General features: G+C 39.8%; 1 protein-coding gene across 1 annotated transcript; it reads left to right on the top strand.

Annotated features, from left to right (window-relative positions):
* The first annotated feature begins 9,141 nt into the window (after positions 1-9,141).
* LOC146959788 (uncharacterized) lies at positions 9,142-12,026 on the top strand. The gene has a single exon (XM_085772903.1). The coding sequence runs from the start codon at positions 9,717-9,719 to the stop codon at positions 11,463-11,465; it is 1,749 nt and encodes a 582-aa protein (XP_085629029.1). The 5' UTR covers positions 9,142-9,716; the 3' UTR covers positions 11,466-12,026.
* Positions 12,027-15,543: the final 3,517 nt, after the last annotated feature.

The raw sequence follows: 15,543 nt of genomic DNA, 5'->3' as shown, positions 1-15,543 counted from the left end.
CCGCTTTATATTGACCCTTTATCGCAATTACCTATTCTCTAAATGCAAAAACAAAAGAATCTATACTATTATATTAAAATATTTAACTTTTTCTGCAAATTAAACTCTAGACAAATTATTTTCTCCAGTTTTGTAGCCACACTTGTCTTCTGGCTAAAATTCTGGTCAAAAATGCAAAGAGACTTAGATAATAATTTAAAATATTTTTTAAATGCAGCCAGGGAGCTCTCTGCTCTCATTCAGCCCAATGCTGAGAATTCTCCACAACTCTGTCTGAAACATGCTTATGTCTGTGCTCTCTGTGGCGAAGTGGCAGAGTAAAGGTTTATTGATCATGAGGTCTTGGGTTCGATTCCTTACTTTTTTTTTAAAGCAGAAGCCAGTGATCCTCTTATCAAAGGTTTTCTTTACCCCTCACATACTGTCTCTGTCTGTAGCCTAGTGGTTAGCTTGCTGGTCTGGAGACCTGAAGGTTGCTGGTTCAAATCTTGCCTCAACAACAATTATAGTGAATTATTTTCCCAGTTGTCCTCTGTTGACTTCTGATAACTTGCTTCATGTTGAAACTGCTGCTCTCAGCCTGAAATTCACAGAAATTTTCATTCTAAGTCATTCAAGCTTGACTCTCAAGCTTTCTTGATGTTGACAGTGTGCAGATCATTAACAGACAACAGTCTCTGCTACTGTGTGTGCACCGTGGCCTAAAGGCAGAGTGGAAGTCTAATGACCATGAGGTTGTGGGTTCGATTTTGACCTTGGTCAAACATTTGTATGGTGATCACTGCTTGCACTATTTGCTAATTCTGCAACAGCGTTCAGTTGCTATCAGCAGTCACACCATTTCCATTCTTGGAAATGCTTTTTCTAGTTTAAATTATTATCTAAGTCTCTTTGCATTTTTGACCAGAATTTTAGCCAGAAGACAAGTGTGGCTACAAAACTGGAGAAAATAATTTGTCTAGAGTTTAATTTGTGGCCGTGCTGACAGTTTAGCCAGAAAAACTCTAGAATGTTTTTTTGCCTCTCTCCACTCTGGCACCACTCTGGCTCTGCTCGTTAGACGCAATACACACACATTATAAAGCTGAAAAAAATCAGAAAAAGTTAAATATTTTAAAAAGTATAAAGAGTTAAAAAGAGAAAAGTAATGCCGATAAAGTTCAAAAAAAGCTGCACGTTTTGATATATGAATTGTTGAAATAGCACAAAGTATGAAGGACTAGAAGAAGACCGTAAAAAGGCGGAAGAAAATGGCCAAACAGAAGAACAATAGTGTGACTGCTTCAGCAGTCACACTAACTAGAAAAAGCATTTCCAAGAATGGAAATGGTGTGACTGCTGACAGCAACTGAACGCTGTTGCAGAATTAGCAAATAGTGCAAGCTGTGATCACCATACAAATGTTTGACCAAGGTCAGAATCGAACCCACATCCTCATGGTCATTAGACTTCCACTCTGCCTCTAGGCCACAGTGCACACACAGTTGCAGAGACTGTTGTCTGTTAATGATCTGCACACTGTCAACATCAAGAAAGCTTGAGAGTCAAGCTTGAATGACTTAGAATGAAAATGTCTGTGAATTTCAGGCTGAGCACTAACCATATGGCCACAGAGAACCTGAGTTACAATGAGCTTTATACTATGAGGAATCAAAGACTGTCCAATGACAGCTGAATAATTGGAATCAAAAGTCAAGCAATGAAGTGAAAAGACTGAGGCAGGAATCGAACCCATGACCATATGATCACTAAACCTTTACTCTGCCACTCGGCTACAGAGAGCACACTGCTTTCAAGACTGTTGTCATTCATTGTAATGTGATGATGTGCTGCAAACTGGTACGAGTAATCAAGGAGATAACAAACACCTGTAACCAATTGAAGGCGGGGGAGGAGAGCAGAATTCAACATAACATAACAAAAGTTCTTCCCTTGGATTCGAACCAGTGACCTTAGGGTTGGCAGGCAGTTACCCTAACCCCTACACTACAGTGGAGTCGTGAAGAAGAGAGGTTGAGACTTTGATGAATGTGAGATTTTTTGTGAAAAAGTTAAATATTTGAAAAAGTATAAATAGTTAAAAAGAGAAAAGTAATGCCGATAAAGTTCAAAAAAAGCTGCACGTTTTGATATATAAATTGTTGAAATAGCACAAAGTATGAAGGACTAGAAGAAGACCGTAAAAAGGCGGAAGAAAATGGCCAAACAGAAGAACAATAGTGTGACTGCTTCAGCAGTCACACTAACTAGAAAAAGCATTTCCAAGAATGGAAATGGTGTGACTGCTGACAGCAACTGAACGCTGTTGCAGAATTAGCAAATAGTGCAAGCAGTGATCACCATACAAATGTTTGACCAAGGTCGGAATCGAACCCACAACCTCATGGTCATTAGACTTCCACTCTGCCTCTAGGCCACAGTGCACACACAGTTGCAGAGACTGTTGTCTGTTAATGATCTGCACACTGTCAACATCAAGAAAGCTTGAGAGTCAAGCTTGAATGACTTAGAATGAAAATTTCTGTGAATTTCAGGCTGAGAGCAGCAGTTTCAACATGAAGCAAGTTATCAGAAGTCAACAGAGGACAACTGGGAAAATAATTCACTATAATTGTTGTTGAGGCAAGACTTGAACCAGCAACCTTCAGGTCTCCAGACCAGCAAGCTAACCACTAGGCTACAGACAGAGACAGTATGTGAGGGGTAAAGAAAACCTTTGATAAGAGGATCACTGGCTTCTGCTTAAAAAAAAAGTAAGGAATCGAACCCATGACCTCATGATCAATAAACCTTTACTCTGCCACTTCGCCACAGAGAGCACAGACATAAGCATGTTTCAGACAGAGTTGTGGAGAATTCTCAGTATTGGGCTGAATGAGAGCAGAGAGCTCCCTGGCTGCATTTAAAAAATATTTAAAATTATTATCTAAGTCTCTTTGCATTTTTGACCAGAATTTTAGCCAGAAGACAAGTGTGGCTACAAAACTGGAGAAAATAATTTGTCTAGAGTTTAATTTGCAGAAAAGTTAAATATTTTAAAAAGTATAAATAGTTAAAAAGAGAAAAGTAACGCCGATAAAGTTCAAAAAAAGCTGCACGTTTTGATATATGAATTGTTGAAATAGCACAACACCTAACACACTAACCATATGGCCACAGAGAACCTGAGTTACAATGAGCTTTATACTATGAGGAATCAAAGACTGTCCAATGACAGCTGAATAATTGGAATCAAAAGTCAAGCAATGATGTGAAATGACTGAGGCAGGAATCGAACCCGTGACCATATGATCAATAAACCTTTACTCTGCCACTCGGCTACGGAGAGCACACTGCTTTCAAGACTGTTGTCATTCATTGTAATGTGATGATGTGCTGCAAACTGGTACGAGTAATGAAGGAGATAACAAACACCTGTAACCAATTGAAGGCGGGGGAGGAGAGCAGAATTCAACATAACATAACAAGAATTCTTCCCTTGGATTCGAACCAGTGTCCTTAGGGTTGGCAGGCAGTTACCCTAACCCCTACACTACAGAGGAGTTGTGAAGAAGAGAGGTTGGGACTTTGATGAATGTGAGATTTTTTGTGAAAAAGTTAAATATTTGAAAAAGTATAAATAGTTAAAAAGAGAAAAGTAATGCCGATAAAGTTCAAAAAAAGCTGCACGTTTTGATATATGAATTGTTGAAATAGCACAAAGTATGAAGGACTAGAAGAAGACCGTAAAAAGGCGGAAGAAAATGGCCAAACAGAAGAACAATAGTCACACTAACTAGAAAAGGCATTTCCAAGAATGGAAATGGTGTGACTGCTGACAGCACCTGAATGCTGTTGCAGAATTAGCAAATAGTGCAAGCCGTGATCACCATACAAATGTTTGACCAAGGTCGGAATCGAACCCACAACCTCATGGTCAATAGACTTCCACTCTGCCTCTAGGCCACAGTGCACACACAGTTGCAGAGACTGTTGTCTGTTAATGATCTGCACACTGTCAACATCAAGAAAGCTTGAGAGTCAAGCTTGAATGACTTAGAATGAAAATGTCTGTGAATTTCAGGCTGAGCACTAACCATATGGCCACAGAGAACCTGAGTTACAATGAGCTTTATACTATGAGGAATCAAAGACTGTCCAATGACAGCTGAATAATTGGAATCAAAAGTCAAGCAATGAAGTGAAAAGACTGAGGCAGGAATCGAACCCATGACCATATGATCACTAAACCTTTACTCTGCCACTCAGCTACAGAGAGCACACTGCTTTCAAACCTGTTGTCATTCATTGTAATGTGATGATGTGCTGCAAACTGGTATGAGTAATCAAGGAGATAACAAACACCTGTAACCAATTGAAGGCGGTGGAGGAGAGCAGAATTCAACATAACATAACAAGAGTTCTTCCCTTGGATTCGAACCAGTGACCTTAGGGTTGGCAAACATCCACCCTAACCCCTACACTACAGTGGAGTTGTGAAGAAGAGAGGTTGAGACTTTGATGAATGTGAGATTTTTTGTGAAAAAGTTAAATATTTTAAAAAGTATAAATAGTTAAAAAGAGAAAAGTAATGCCGATAAAGTTCAAAAAAAGCTGCACGTTTTGATATATGAATTGTTGAAATAGCACAAAGTATGAAGGACTAGAAGAAGACCGTAAAAAGGCGGAAGAAAATGGCCAAACAGAAGAACAATAGTGTGACTGCTTCAGCAGTCACACTAACTAGAAAAAACATTTCCAAGAATGGAAATGGTGTGAATGCTGGAAGCAATGCTGAATGAGCTGAAGAAATTGTTGAAAGAAAGAAAGAAAGAAAGATTGAAACAAGAGAGAAAAAAGAAAAGGACAGAAAGAAAGAAAGAAAGAAAGAAAGAATCAAACAAACAAAGAAGTAAAAAGACAGAAATGGAGTGAAAGAAAGAAAGAAAGAAAGAAAGAAAGAAAGAAATGGAGTAAAAACAAAGGAAGAGAAAAGGAGAAGAAAGAAAGAAAGAATCAAACAAAGAAGTAAAAAGACAGAAATGGAGTGAAAGAAAGAAAGAAAGAAAGAAAGAAAGAAAGAAAGAAAGAAATGGAGTAAAAACAAAGGAAGAGAAAAGGAATAGAAAGAAAGAAACAATCAAACAAACAAAGAAGTAAAAAGACAGAAATGGAGTGAAAGAAAGAAAGAAAGAAAGAAAGAAAGAAATGGAGTAAAAACAAAGGAAGAGAAAAGGAGTAGAAAGAAAGAAAGAAAGAAAGAATCAAACAAACAAAGAAGTAAAAAGACAGAAATGGAGTGAAAGAAAGAAAGAAAGAAAGAAAGAAAGAAAGAAAGAAAGAAATGGAGTAAAAACAAAGGAAGAGAAAAGGAATAGAAAGAAAGAAAGAAACAATCAAACAAACAAAGAAGTAAAAAGACAGAAATGGAGTGAAAGAAAGAAAGAAAGAAAGAAAGAAATGGAGTAAAAACAAAGGAAGAGAAAAGGAATAGAAAGAAAGACAGAAATGGAGTGAAAGAAAGAAAGAAAGAAAGAAAGAAAGAAAGAAAGAAAGAAGAAAAAGAGAGAGGGGGATGATAGATAGAAAGAGGTAGATGGATGGATGGATGGATAGAGAGGGAAGGATATAAAAAGTTACGTAAAATACAAATGAAGGAGTAGAAGAAAGAAAGAAAGAAAGAAAGAAAGAAAGAAAGAAAGGAGACAGAGGGGTTAAAAAATAGGGAGGGGTATAGATAGATAGATAGATAGATAGATAGATAGATAGATAGATAGATAGATAGATAGATAGATAGATAGATAGATAGATAGATAGATAGATAGATAGATAGATAGATAGATAGATAGATAGATAGATAGATAGATAGGACACATGTTAAAAGCTGCATCCTATGTCCCAGGCTCCACCTGTAATTGTACTACTATTAATAGAGTTGGAAAGACTAAACGTCTGAACTTAAATTCATGAGAAAAATATAAATTGTTGGAGATGTTTACATCAAAAGTATAAAATAATTGAGAGCCTGATGAATTTGAGCTGAAAACCTGTGTGTGTGTGTGTGTGTGTGTGTGAGTCTGACGGTCTCTCTGTCTGCGTGTATGTGCAGAAAGTAAAACTGTTAAGCGCCACAAAACTCCTCTCTCCCTAATGATCTGATTGATTGGCAGCCTGCCCTCAGAAGTTGCCATGACGACTACCATGCTTACATTTTACTGTGTGGAACAGTGTTGTGTTTGTGTGTTTGTGTGTTTGTCTGTTTGTGTATGTGTGTGTGTGTGACTGTGTGTGAGCGTCTGTGTGTGTCTGTCTGTGTGAGTGTGATGCCTGTGTTTGTGCGTGGACATCCTCTGTCAGTCTGGTTTATCATGTGTGTGTGTGGGGCTGTGTTTAAAAACATCTTAACGAGCGGCCAGGCTGCACCTGACCTGTTCTATTTATAGACTTTGATAACGAGCTGGCCCCAACAGCTGGACCAACTGCACACAGAGCAGAGCAGGGCAGAGAGATTTGTGCTCTGAGCAGCTTCCCAAAACAGCCCAGAAAAAGAGAACCGTACCTCTTATTAGAATGTGGTCCTCCTGACCATCTGGGCAAGCAGACCTTCCTGAGCACATTGATGTGCATTAAATGTTTGTAGGGCAAAAACTTTTCTCAGGGTCGCAAGGTAGAAAAGGGGGGCATTTCTGCTTTTCTAAAAAAATCAGCTCCTACTTTTATATTGAAGTGGATGAGCCACTGGAGTGGGTCTAGCTGCACAATTAGGCTCACTGAGACAATTCTGTAAGTCTGTCTGCTGTTTTGAGCACATTAAATGAGACACAACAAGTGTGGCTACAAACCGGTGAGGAAATCATGTGTCTAGAGTTTAATTTGTGGCCGTGCTGGCAATTTATCCAGAAAAAATCCTGAATGTTTTTTCGATCCCTCTCACTCTAACGATGATGTCACTCACTCTGACCCAACCCCATACACACTCATTGAAAAGTGTGAAATTTGTCAGAAATCCTCATGTGCTTTTAAAGGATTTATCTCAAAAACGGTGCAAGCTATGAAAAAGTTGTAAATACAGGATGAATACATTAGAAGTTTGTCTACAGCTCAGAATTTGAATGAAGTCTCTAGCTGAAAGTATGTGGACGCTTTAAAGGCTGAAAGAAGTAAGAAGATTTGAAGAGTTTCAAGACTGTTCCAATGCATTCTCTATGGGGAAAAAAAAATCAGAAATAGTTGAATATTGCAAAAAGTATGAATAGTTGAAAAGAGAAAAGACATAGCACACCTGTCCCGAAAAGGCTGAACATTTTGATATTTGAATTGTTGAAATAGCACAAAGTATGAAGGACTAGTTACATGACGACGAAAGGCAGAAAATGGCCGAACCGAATAACAATAGTGTGAATGCTTCCAGCATTCACACTAACTAGAAAAAGCATTTCCAAGAATGGAAATGGTGTGACTGCTGATAGCAACTGAACGCTGTTGCAGAATTAGCAAATAGTGCAAGCTGTGATCACCATACAAATGTTTGACCAAGGTCAGAATCGAACCCACATCCTCATGGTCATTAGACTTCCACTCTGCCTCTAGGCCACAGTGTACACACAGTTGCAGAGACTGTTGTCTGTTAATGATCTGCACACTGTCAACATCAAGAAAGCTTGAGAGTCAAGCTTGAATGACTTAGAATAAAAATGTCTGTGAATTTCAGGCTGAGCACTAACCATATGGCCACAGAGAACCTGAGTTACAATGAGCTTTATACTATGAGGAATCAAAGACTGTCCAATGACAGCTGAATAATTGGAATCAAAAGTCAAGCAATGAAGTGAAAAGACTGAGGCAGGAATCGAACCCATGACCATATGATCACTAAACCTTTACTCTGCCACTCGGCTACAGAGAGCACACTGCTTTCAAAACTGTTGTCATTCATTGTAATGTGATGATGTGCTGCAAACTGGTATGAGTTATCAAGGAGATAACAAACACCTGTAACCAATTGAAGGCGGGGGAGGAGAGCAGAATTCAACATAACATAACAAGAGTTCTTCCCTTGGATTCGAACCAGTGACCTTAAGGTTGGCAAGCATCCACCCTAACCCCTACACTACAGTGGAGTTGTGAAGAAGAGAGGTTGAGACTTTGATGAATGTGAGATTTTTTGTGAAAAAGTTAAATATTTTAAAAAGTATAAATAGTTAAAAAGAGAAAAGTAATGCCGATAAAGTTCAAAAAAAGCTGCACGTTTTGATATATGAATTGTTGAAATAGCACAAAGTATGAAGGACTAGAAGAAGACCGTAAAAAGGCGGAAGAAAATGGCCAAACAGAAGAACAATAGTGTGACTGCTTCAGCAGTCACACTAATAAGAAGAAAAAATCCACACAATAACAGTAGTGCCCGGGCTTCGCCCGGGCACTGGTCCCTGCAGCTATTTCATAGCTGTTGGGACCAGTGCCCGGTGCGATTGCCCGCGGCCCTAATTAACTGCTTACTAATAGGCTACATTAATTAATCTGTTTCCTAATCCTAAGTAATGCATAATAATGATTGTTAATATATTAATTAATGCTTAATAATGTACTAACTAATGTTAATTAAGGGACACTTATTGTAAAGTGTTACCAAATTTTTTGTCTCCCCATGTTCTATAACCCCACCAACACACTGTGAAACACAGAAGTGGGGCTCGCCGTTTCCAACTTTCTAGGGGGCGCTATTTAGCCATTTTGGCACGTCCATTTTTAATGACTTTTGCATGTCTGCATGTGCGTGCCAAAAATCGTCTGTTTTTGAGCATGTTCAGGGGTCTGTATTTCTCGTTGATTATTTTGGATCTCGAATTTCAATCGGGTCCTCCCTGTGATGTTGTCACTGGCTCGGGCCCTAATAAACAGCGCGATTTCAATAGGGCTTTCGCTGGGCGACTGCAGTCGTCGCTTGGGCCCTAATAAACATAGCAAAATCAATAGGGCCTTCGCCGACATCGTTGCTCGGGCCCTAATAAACATAGCAAAAAACAATAGGGCTTTCGCTGGGCGACTTGCAGTCGCCGCTCTGGCCCTAATAAATAAACACATGTCTAAATGCTGTTGTTCCTGAAAACTGACAATAACAACTCTAGAGATAGATGTTAGAGCTGTGCCACAAAGTGTCCTGTTAGACTGGTAATGATGATGCATATTATAGATAAGAAAGAGAAAGACAACAAGACATAGACAAAGTGCACATTTTTTAGACATAAATAGTTTTGAATAAAACCATACTGAGTTGTGTGAACAGACTACTTACTTTATCACATAATTTGGCAATTTCTTTCTTTCTTTTTTTTCAGCCCCAGCAGCACTCTGTGATATTATACTTTCAGCCTAGGAACCCATGTCCCTTCTTTTTGAAACTCTAATGTATGGCTGGTTCTAGCAGATCCCTTGAAAAAACCTATAATCAACATGGCTTTAGACTGACATAGAACTGCATACTTAAATAACATACAGCCAAAAAACTTAAAGATCAATAAATGTTAACCCTGTACCGATCAGCATGCATCAACATGTGGGTGGATGGATGGATACTTTTAATACTTTGATACATTGTGCTGAATATTACAAACACATGATTTCATGTTTAAACTGTTAAAAATGTGAATATGTTCATTTCTTATTTTCCCCCAGCTTTAGAAGGTGAACAAATTACTGTATGAAGGTTTACAGAGTGAAAGATTACCTGATAACTTATGTTTCTCTTTTTTTCAGCAGTGAACATGACCACTGCAGCACAGATGCGAGAAACCACCAAGATGCTGATGCAACCCAATACAAACTGGGAGGAGTATCTGACTCCTGCTCCCCGCTATATTGCCATCATGGGGGAGCTTGTATTCATCTCCTCATGTGATGACTTCTCCATCAACAAGAACGCCCCTGCAGATGGCTACAAGTACATCAAGTACCCAGAGTCCTTCAGGGCCTGTCTCATGCAGATCTGTAACTCAGGCGAGCATGCATTCAATGAAGCCCACAAGAATATGGATCAATTACGCATTAACACAGGAAAGGTTCCTGGTGAAATTAATACACTGGTCCACACACTTTTTAATGGCAATGATGAAGTTGTTGAAACCCTCCTGCCACATCAACTGGAGAGCATTCGTGAAATTGCAGACGACTGTGTGGCACTAGCAGACGGTGTTGAAAAGAAGTATTCTGATGTGATCAGTTTAATCCAGGAGCTGCCGGAGGCCTTAGGCACTCTAGCCCAACAACACTCAGGGGAGAATGTTGATGAGTTCACACAAATGAAAGTCTATACTAAGTCTGGGGAGATCCTGACCCTTGTAGGAACTCTTACACAGTTTGTCAGTGGAAACGAAATAGACTGGAAGAACCTGTATGACCAGAAGAAAAAGTGTCCAAAGACCAAATGGACTGAGAGTCAATTTAAAAGGATCTTTACGGAAGTGGAGAAGCTGCCAGGGGGAAAAGCAAGTTGGAAAGTTCTGTCAATCTGTCAAAGGGGGCTTGACATATGTGAAGAGCTGGCAACGTATTCCCCTGATCAGAAGTGGGATGAGGCGACAACTAAAAAGCTGATCAAGAAGATTATGGCACTGAATAATGAAGTCCTTGGTTTTGACTCGAAGAGCAAAAAAGTTTTAGGCACTCCACCTCTTACCCCAAAACCACCGATGATGTATAAAGAACAGAGCAATAGCTCAGGCAGCAAATCAGCAAGCCAGAGAGCAGCAGATAATGCCCGTTTCAAAATTGAGCAGAGCCGAGAACAACTCAAAAAAGCACGGGAGAAATATGAGAAGAGTATGGAGAACATGGAGAAGAATCAGAAGGAGCTCACTGAGGTTCTGGTCGAAATGCAGAACTGCAAAATCAAAGAGATTGACTTTAATACCACCATCAAGATGCTGGTCAAGGGTCTGGACGCCATGGGCAGAGTCAAAGAGCAGTGGGAGAAGATGGTGCTCTTCTTCCAGATGGTCTCCAACATCGTCAAAATTAACCTCAGCAAGACGCTGCACAACTTTGTCACGACATCTGAGGACACAAAGAAACTCACTTACAATGGGAAGCTCTTTGCCAAAGACCTCCTGTACAATCAGGCCTTTCAAGCCTCCAACATTGCTGGCCTGGTCCACATGATTTCAACGAGCTACACTGAAGTGTCCAGCAAGTACCTGATGGACAAAGTGAGCAGCCTGGGCAAGCTCATGGCCAAGGATCAGGACAAACCAGAGTTTGTACAGGAGCATTTGAATCTGCAGGAATCCTGCTGGGATGCCCTGGAAGGGATGTTGAAGTTGGTCCTGAAGAACAAGTACGAGTTTGAATGGCAGACCAATGCCAGGATGGCAAAAATAGAGGGCGAACTGAAGGCTCTTCTGCCAACTGCTCCACCACAGGAGACTGAGAGAATCAGAGAGATTATTCAGGAAGGCTTTCGTGAGGAAGAACAAGCAGATTATTACTGATTCAAGTTAACAGTTTCTCATCAAATGCTAAAAAGATAGAGTTCAGGTTCTTGCATAACCATATAATCAGAAATGCCACATTTCTGGTACTGGGAACAAATTTTTGATAGCCTTGTTAGTTTCTCGTCAAACCAAAGTCATATGTTACTGTCACTGTTAAGCTTAACTAGAGATGCTCTTTTTTCTGTTTTGTACTTATAACTCATTTTAGACAATGTGCAAGTAACTCAGATACTCATTAACCAAGTTATAGATGTGACAGTGCATCCAAAGAAAAATATCACAGCACCAATTCAACATTTTGGAAAATTCACCTATCATCATAATCGCTATATAGAAGTAGGTTCATTACCTTTAGTTATCAATGTTGTTTTGATATCCAAAGACATGAGCTGTTTAGCAAACACAATATGGAGGTGAACGGTTCAAGTCCCCTGTCACTCTTCAAACTCATCACTAACAAGTCCAGTCTAACATTTTATTGTGCAGTGATATCAATGATTTAATCTCCACATGTGTGCATATTTTGAAATATAAAAGTAAAAGAACTTGTTTCCTGTGGTTCATCTTCATGTCTTCTGTCAGGCTCAGGATGCCTTTCCTGTTCAGCAGCTCATTTCCACTAATTTGATGCATTTCTCCTCTCCCCCATCACCTTTATCACAGGCTCCAGAAGAAGCACAATATTTCTTTCCCATGAAACCACAGACAGCTGCTTTACCTTAATTTTAGACAATATGCAAGTAATTCAGAAAACCATAGGCAAAACTTTCAATATGTTGGTGTGATTATATACATTTTCTGCTTTTACAAACAACGTATGGCATATGCTCACTACGGGTACATTAATTCTGACCAAACATAAATGTTAATGTGTGTTATTCTGACTGTAGTCGTGGCAGTGGTGGTGAGCTGTTTTGATTGGAGATCTATTGACAATTACAAAAACTGGATCAGTGCTGGTCTAGTAATCTGAGAAAATGCTCTAGGATATAGTCAATAAAACAGAAATTATGGCACAGGGCCAGGCTCACACTTACATGTCCATGTCATACAGACAGGTAATTGCACTGCAGAATTGGAACAAGGGCCAGCACATGTCACTATTGGTTCCTCAACTCATGTAGTTTCTTGTGGGTTTTGTTGGATGTACAAGTTACTTTGACCTTAGTAGTTGAACCAGAGGAAGGTGTGATCAAGTATTTATCTGGGGTTTTATGCCTTTATTTTGATAAAAAAGCTGGAGAGACACAGGAAATTGGGCGAGAGAGAAAGAGAGGGGAATGAGACAGTGGCTGCCAGGTGGAATCGAACCCAAGGCCTCTGTTTATAGGGCGCCTGTTATACTGAGTGAGCTTTATGTTGTTTTTTTTGGCCTGTTTGGTGTTAATATTATACGTAATATAACAGAATCTGATGGCTGAGCATGAGACGTAGTGTCATATATGCTTCGTTGAAGGATTTATTTTTTGTTATCAATTATTTATTTGTGTATGGATTTGACAATTACACACCATAAACATCATTTCATTTTTTTGTGTACATGGAATGCACAACATAAATGCGTAACAATACTTTATTATTATATAATATTAGTATGCCAAAAAAACAACAACAATCCAACGAACAACAAAAAACAACCAAACACGTTATCAGGTCATGTATGGTTTAGATTGTTGAAGGATTTCATGAGACGAAAACAAATCATGTCTCCATCTAGTGGTCAAATGTTGGAACTACAAGGCCTTGTCCCTTAAAGAGAACATATTTTGTCTTGTTCTAAACACGAAACAACAGAAACACCAGTTGTCATTACTGGTTTAAATGTTTTATTGTGTCTTCATCCAGATGTCTATCCTGCTTCCCCAAGCCACTGCCCCAGGCAGAGCAGCCCACCCACCCAGGAATAGTCACCTGCCACGCCCATTACAATAACAGCAGCTTTCCTCTTATGATCTTGGCACTTGTTATTGGCTAGGTTAAATTTAAGGGTTTTGAAAAAGGGTAAGGACCTGTTTACCTATTCTAGAGTGGACATAACCCTTAACCCCTTGTCACTCCTATAAATTCTGTAATATTCGCCTATCCAAGGCGTACCCAAAGTAAATTGAATGCTGTTCTTGAACTGTTTGGAGAATATGGATGGGCTTGGTCTCTTTTGAAAGGTATCACTCTGAAGTTTTTCCCCAAACTGAAATAATCACTATAAGTGCTACTATCATTGAGTAATCTAAGTGGGAGCACACTGAATTAGAATGTTTTTATTCTCGCCTGAATTTTTTTGTTGCAATCAGATGCCTGAAGATGAGTGTAGCTGAGAATTTTAGCTGGAAAACACAATGGGACTACAGCATGAAGCCTTACCTGGCCCCAGTTCAAATTTGATAACAATCCTGCTAAAAATGAGTATTTTACACATGTTTTTCTAAGTGTATATCTAGGCGTTTTCCTAAAGTTGCCATTGACAAACAATACATGCGCCAAAGTGCAGCTTTTGCACAGTTACGCATTAAAAAGGCAGTGCTGCCTTTTCCCAGGGACCGTGAATGCAGCACATCGTTCGTTTCGTAATCTCATTGGCTATTCAATGCTACAGTTTCCATCGGGATCGCTTTCTATTGGCTGAAGCCATTCAGCGCTGTCGGAGGGGATGTTCCTCATACAGACACAGCCACTCATTCGCTATTGCAGGCGGCAGCCGGGGACAGGGAGCTTGTGATTGGTCGAGTGAGCTGTCAATCGAAAGGTCAGAGGGCAGCGCCATTTTGTAAAGTGAAATAAACATTGTTTTCATGTAAACGCCGGACTTATGAGGAGAAATAAACGGATTTACTGGATATACAATGCGTAATTTCATAAGATGCAGCAGCGGGATGAGGTTATCTACCGGTACAACCGTGTGTTTTGGACTAAATACTTTACTGGATTGGATTTACTGGACTTTTCTGAATGTAACGACACCAAGTTTGTGGGGAAACCCTGTGATCCTGAGCCTGCCCTGACACAAATCGTGAGTTATATCGGCTTTTTACGAACTTTGTTAGCATGATTATAGTCTGATTCGAGTGTTGCTGTGATGATTATATTTAGGAATGGTCGGCATATCTTTAATCACAAGAGTTTTAGCTTTCCAACGATATGTGGCATGACTATTTCAAGTGACTGGTGACATCCTCTATGACACCTCCCTGATTAAAACCCCCCGGGCCGTCGGAATGGCAACAAGATGTTTTGCGCGCTGATGCTTAGCTTTTTGCATCATGGACAGCATCCCAGTAATAATTGAACTAAACCCTCAGACTCAAAGATGAGGATAACATTTCTCTTGTCTTTTAGGTTGAATTTTTATTGCAGGAATCTAGCAGTGACAAAGCAGCATCAGAGCATTAAAACACAATTATTAAATCAATTTCTCCCTATGAATCAACCCTGCCTCTGATGAATAGGCTGCCGGATGGTTCAGGCTGAGGATTGAGGAAGGCGGTTCTTCACCAGGCTCAGCCAACCCTGATGGCAGAGAATGTGGGGACCACCCAAGACCAAATCACTGAGTGCAAGTCTTTCCCTTTTTTTCTCCAAGTTGAATGGACTGCACCAGTTCTCGGGGTCCTCGCAGGATTAGGGTCTGACCAGCTTTGTTCTCGCGCCCGGTCCTGACACACACTCCTTCTTTCTCCATCATTCTTCAACGGTACTTCCCCCACTCAAATCTCTGCCACTTTTACCGACCTTGTGGCCTTCTCTCCTAGACCTGCCTCAGCCTGTCTTGTGGTCATGTCACAGGTTCCTCATATCTTAACCTTTGTATCTGATGGTAAGTGATGTGTTTTCCGCTGTATTGAGATTCATGGTGAAATCTGAACTCATGAAATACTTGCTGTAACTTGTTGAATAGGGAAGTAGGAGAGGCATTCCTGCTTCCCTCTTCAACAAGTTACAGCAAGTATCTGTGTCAAGCACATCACTTTCTCATCCTGATCTTACCATTAGATACAATTGCAAATCCCATATGACCATCTTTCCTTGTCTTTAACACTAGTCATATAAAGCAAAAACACCTTTTCTGATTATAATATCA

This window comes from Trachurus japonicus, unplaced genomic scaffold, assembly GCF_045865225.1.
Source record: "Trachurus japonicus isolate A0001 unplaced genomic scaffold, Traja_1.0 AP031074.1".
Lineage (NCBI taxonomy): Eukaryota > Metazoa > Chordata > Actinopteri > Carangiformes > Carangidae > Trachurus > Trachurus japonicus.
Note: the sequence above shows the minus strand (reverse complement) of the source record. Positions and strands in the feature narration are given on the sequence as shown.

Bases quoted from the DNA above. Each gene is read 5' to 3' on its own strand.
- LOC146959788 (XM_085772903.1), top strand. From the start codon at position 9,717: ATGTTTCTCTTTTTTTCAGCAGTGAACATGACCACTGCAGCACAGATG.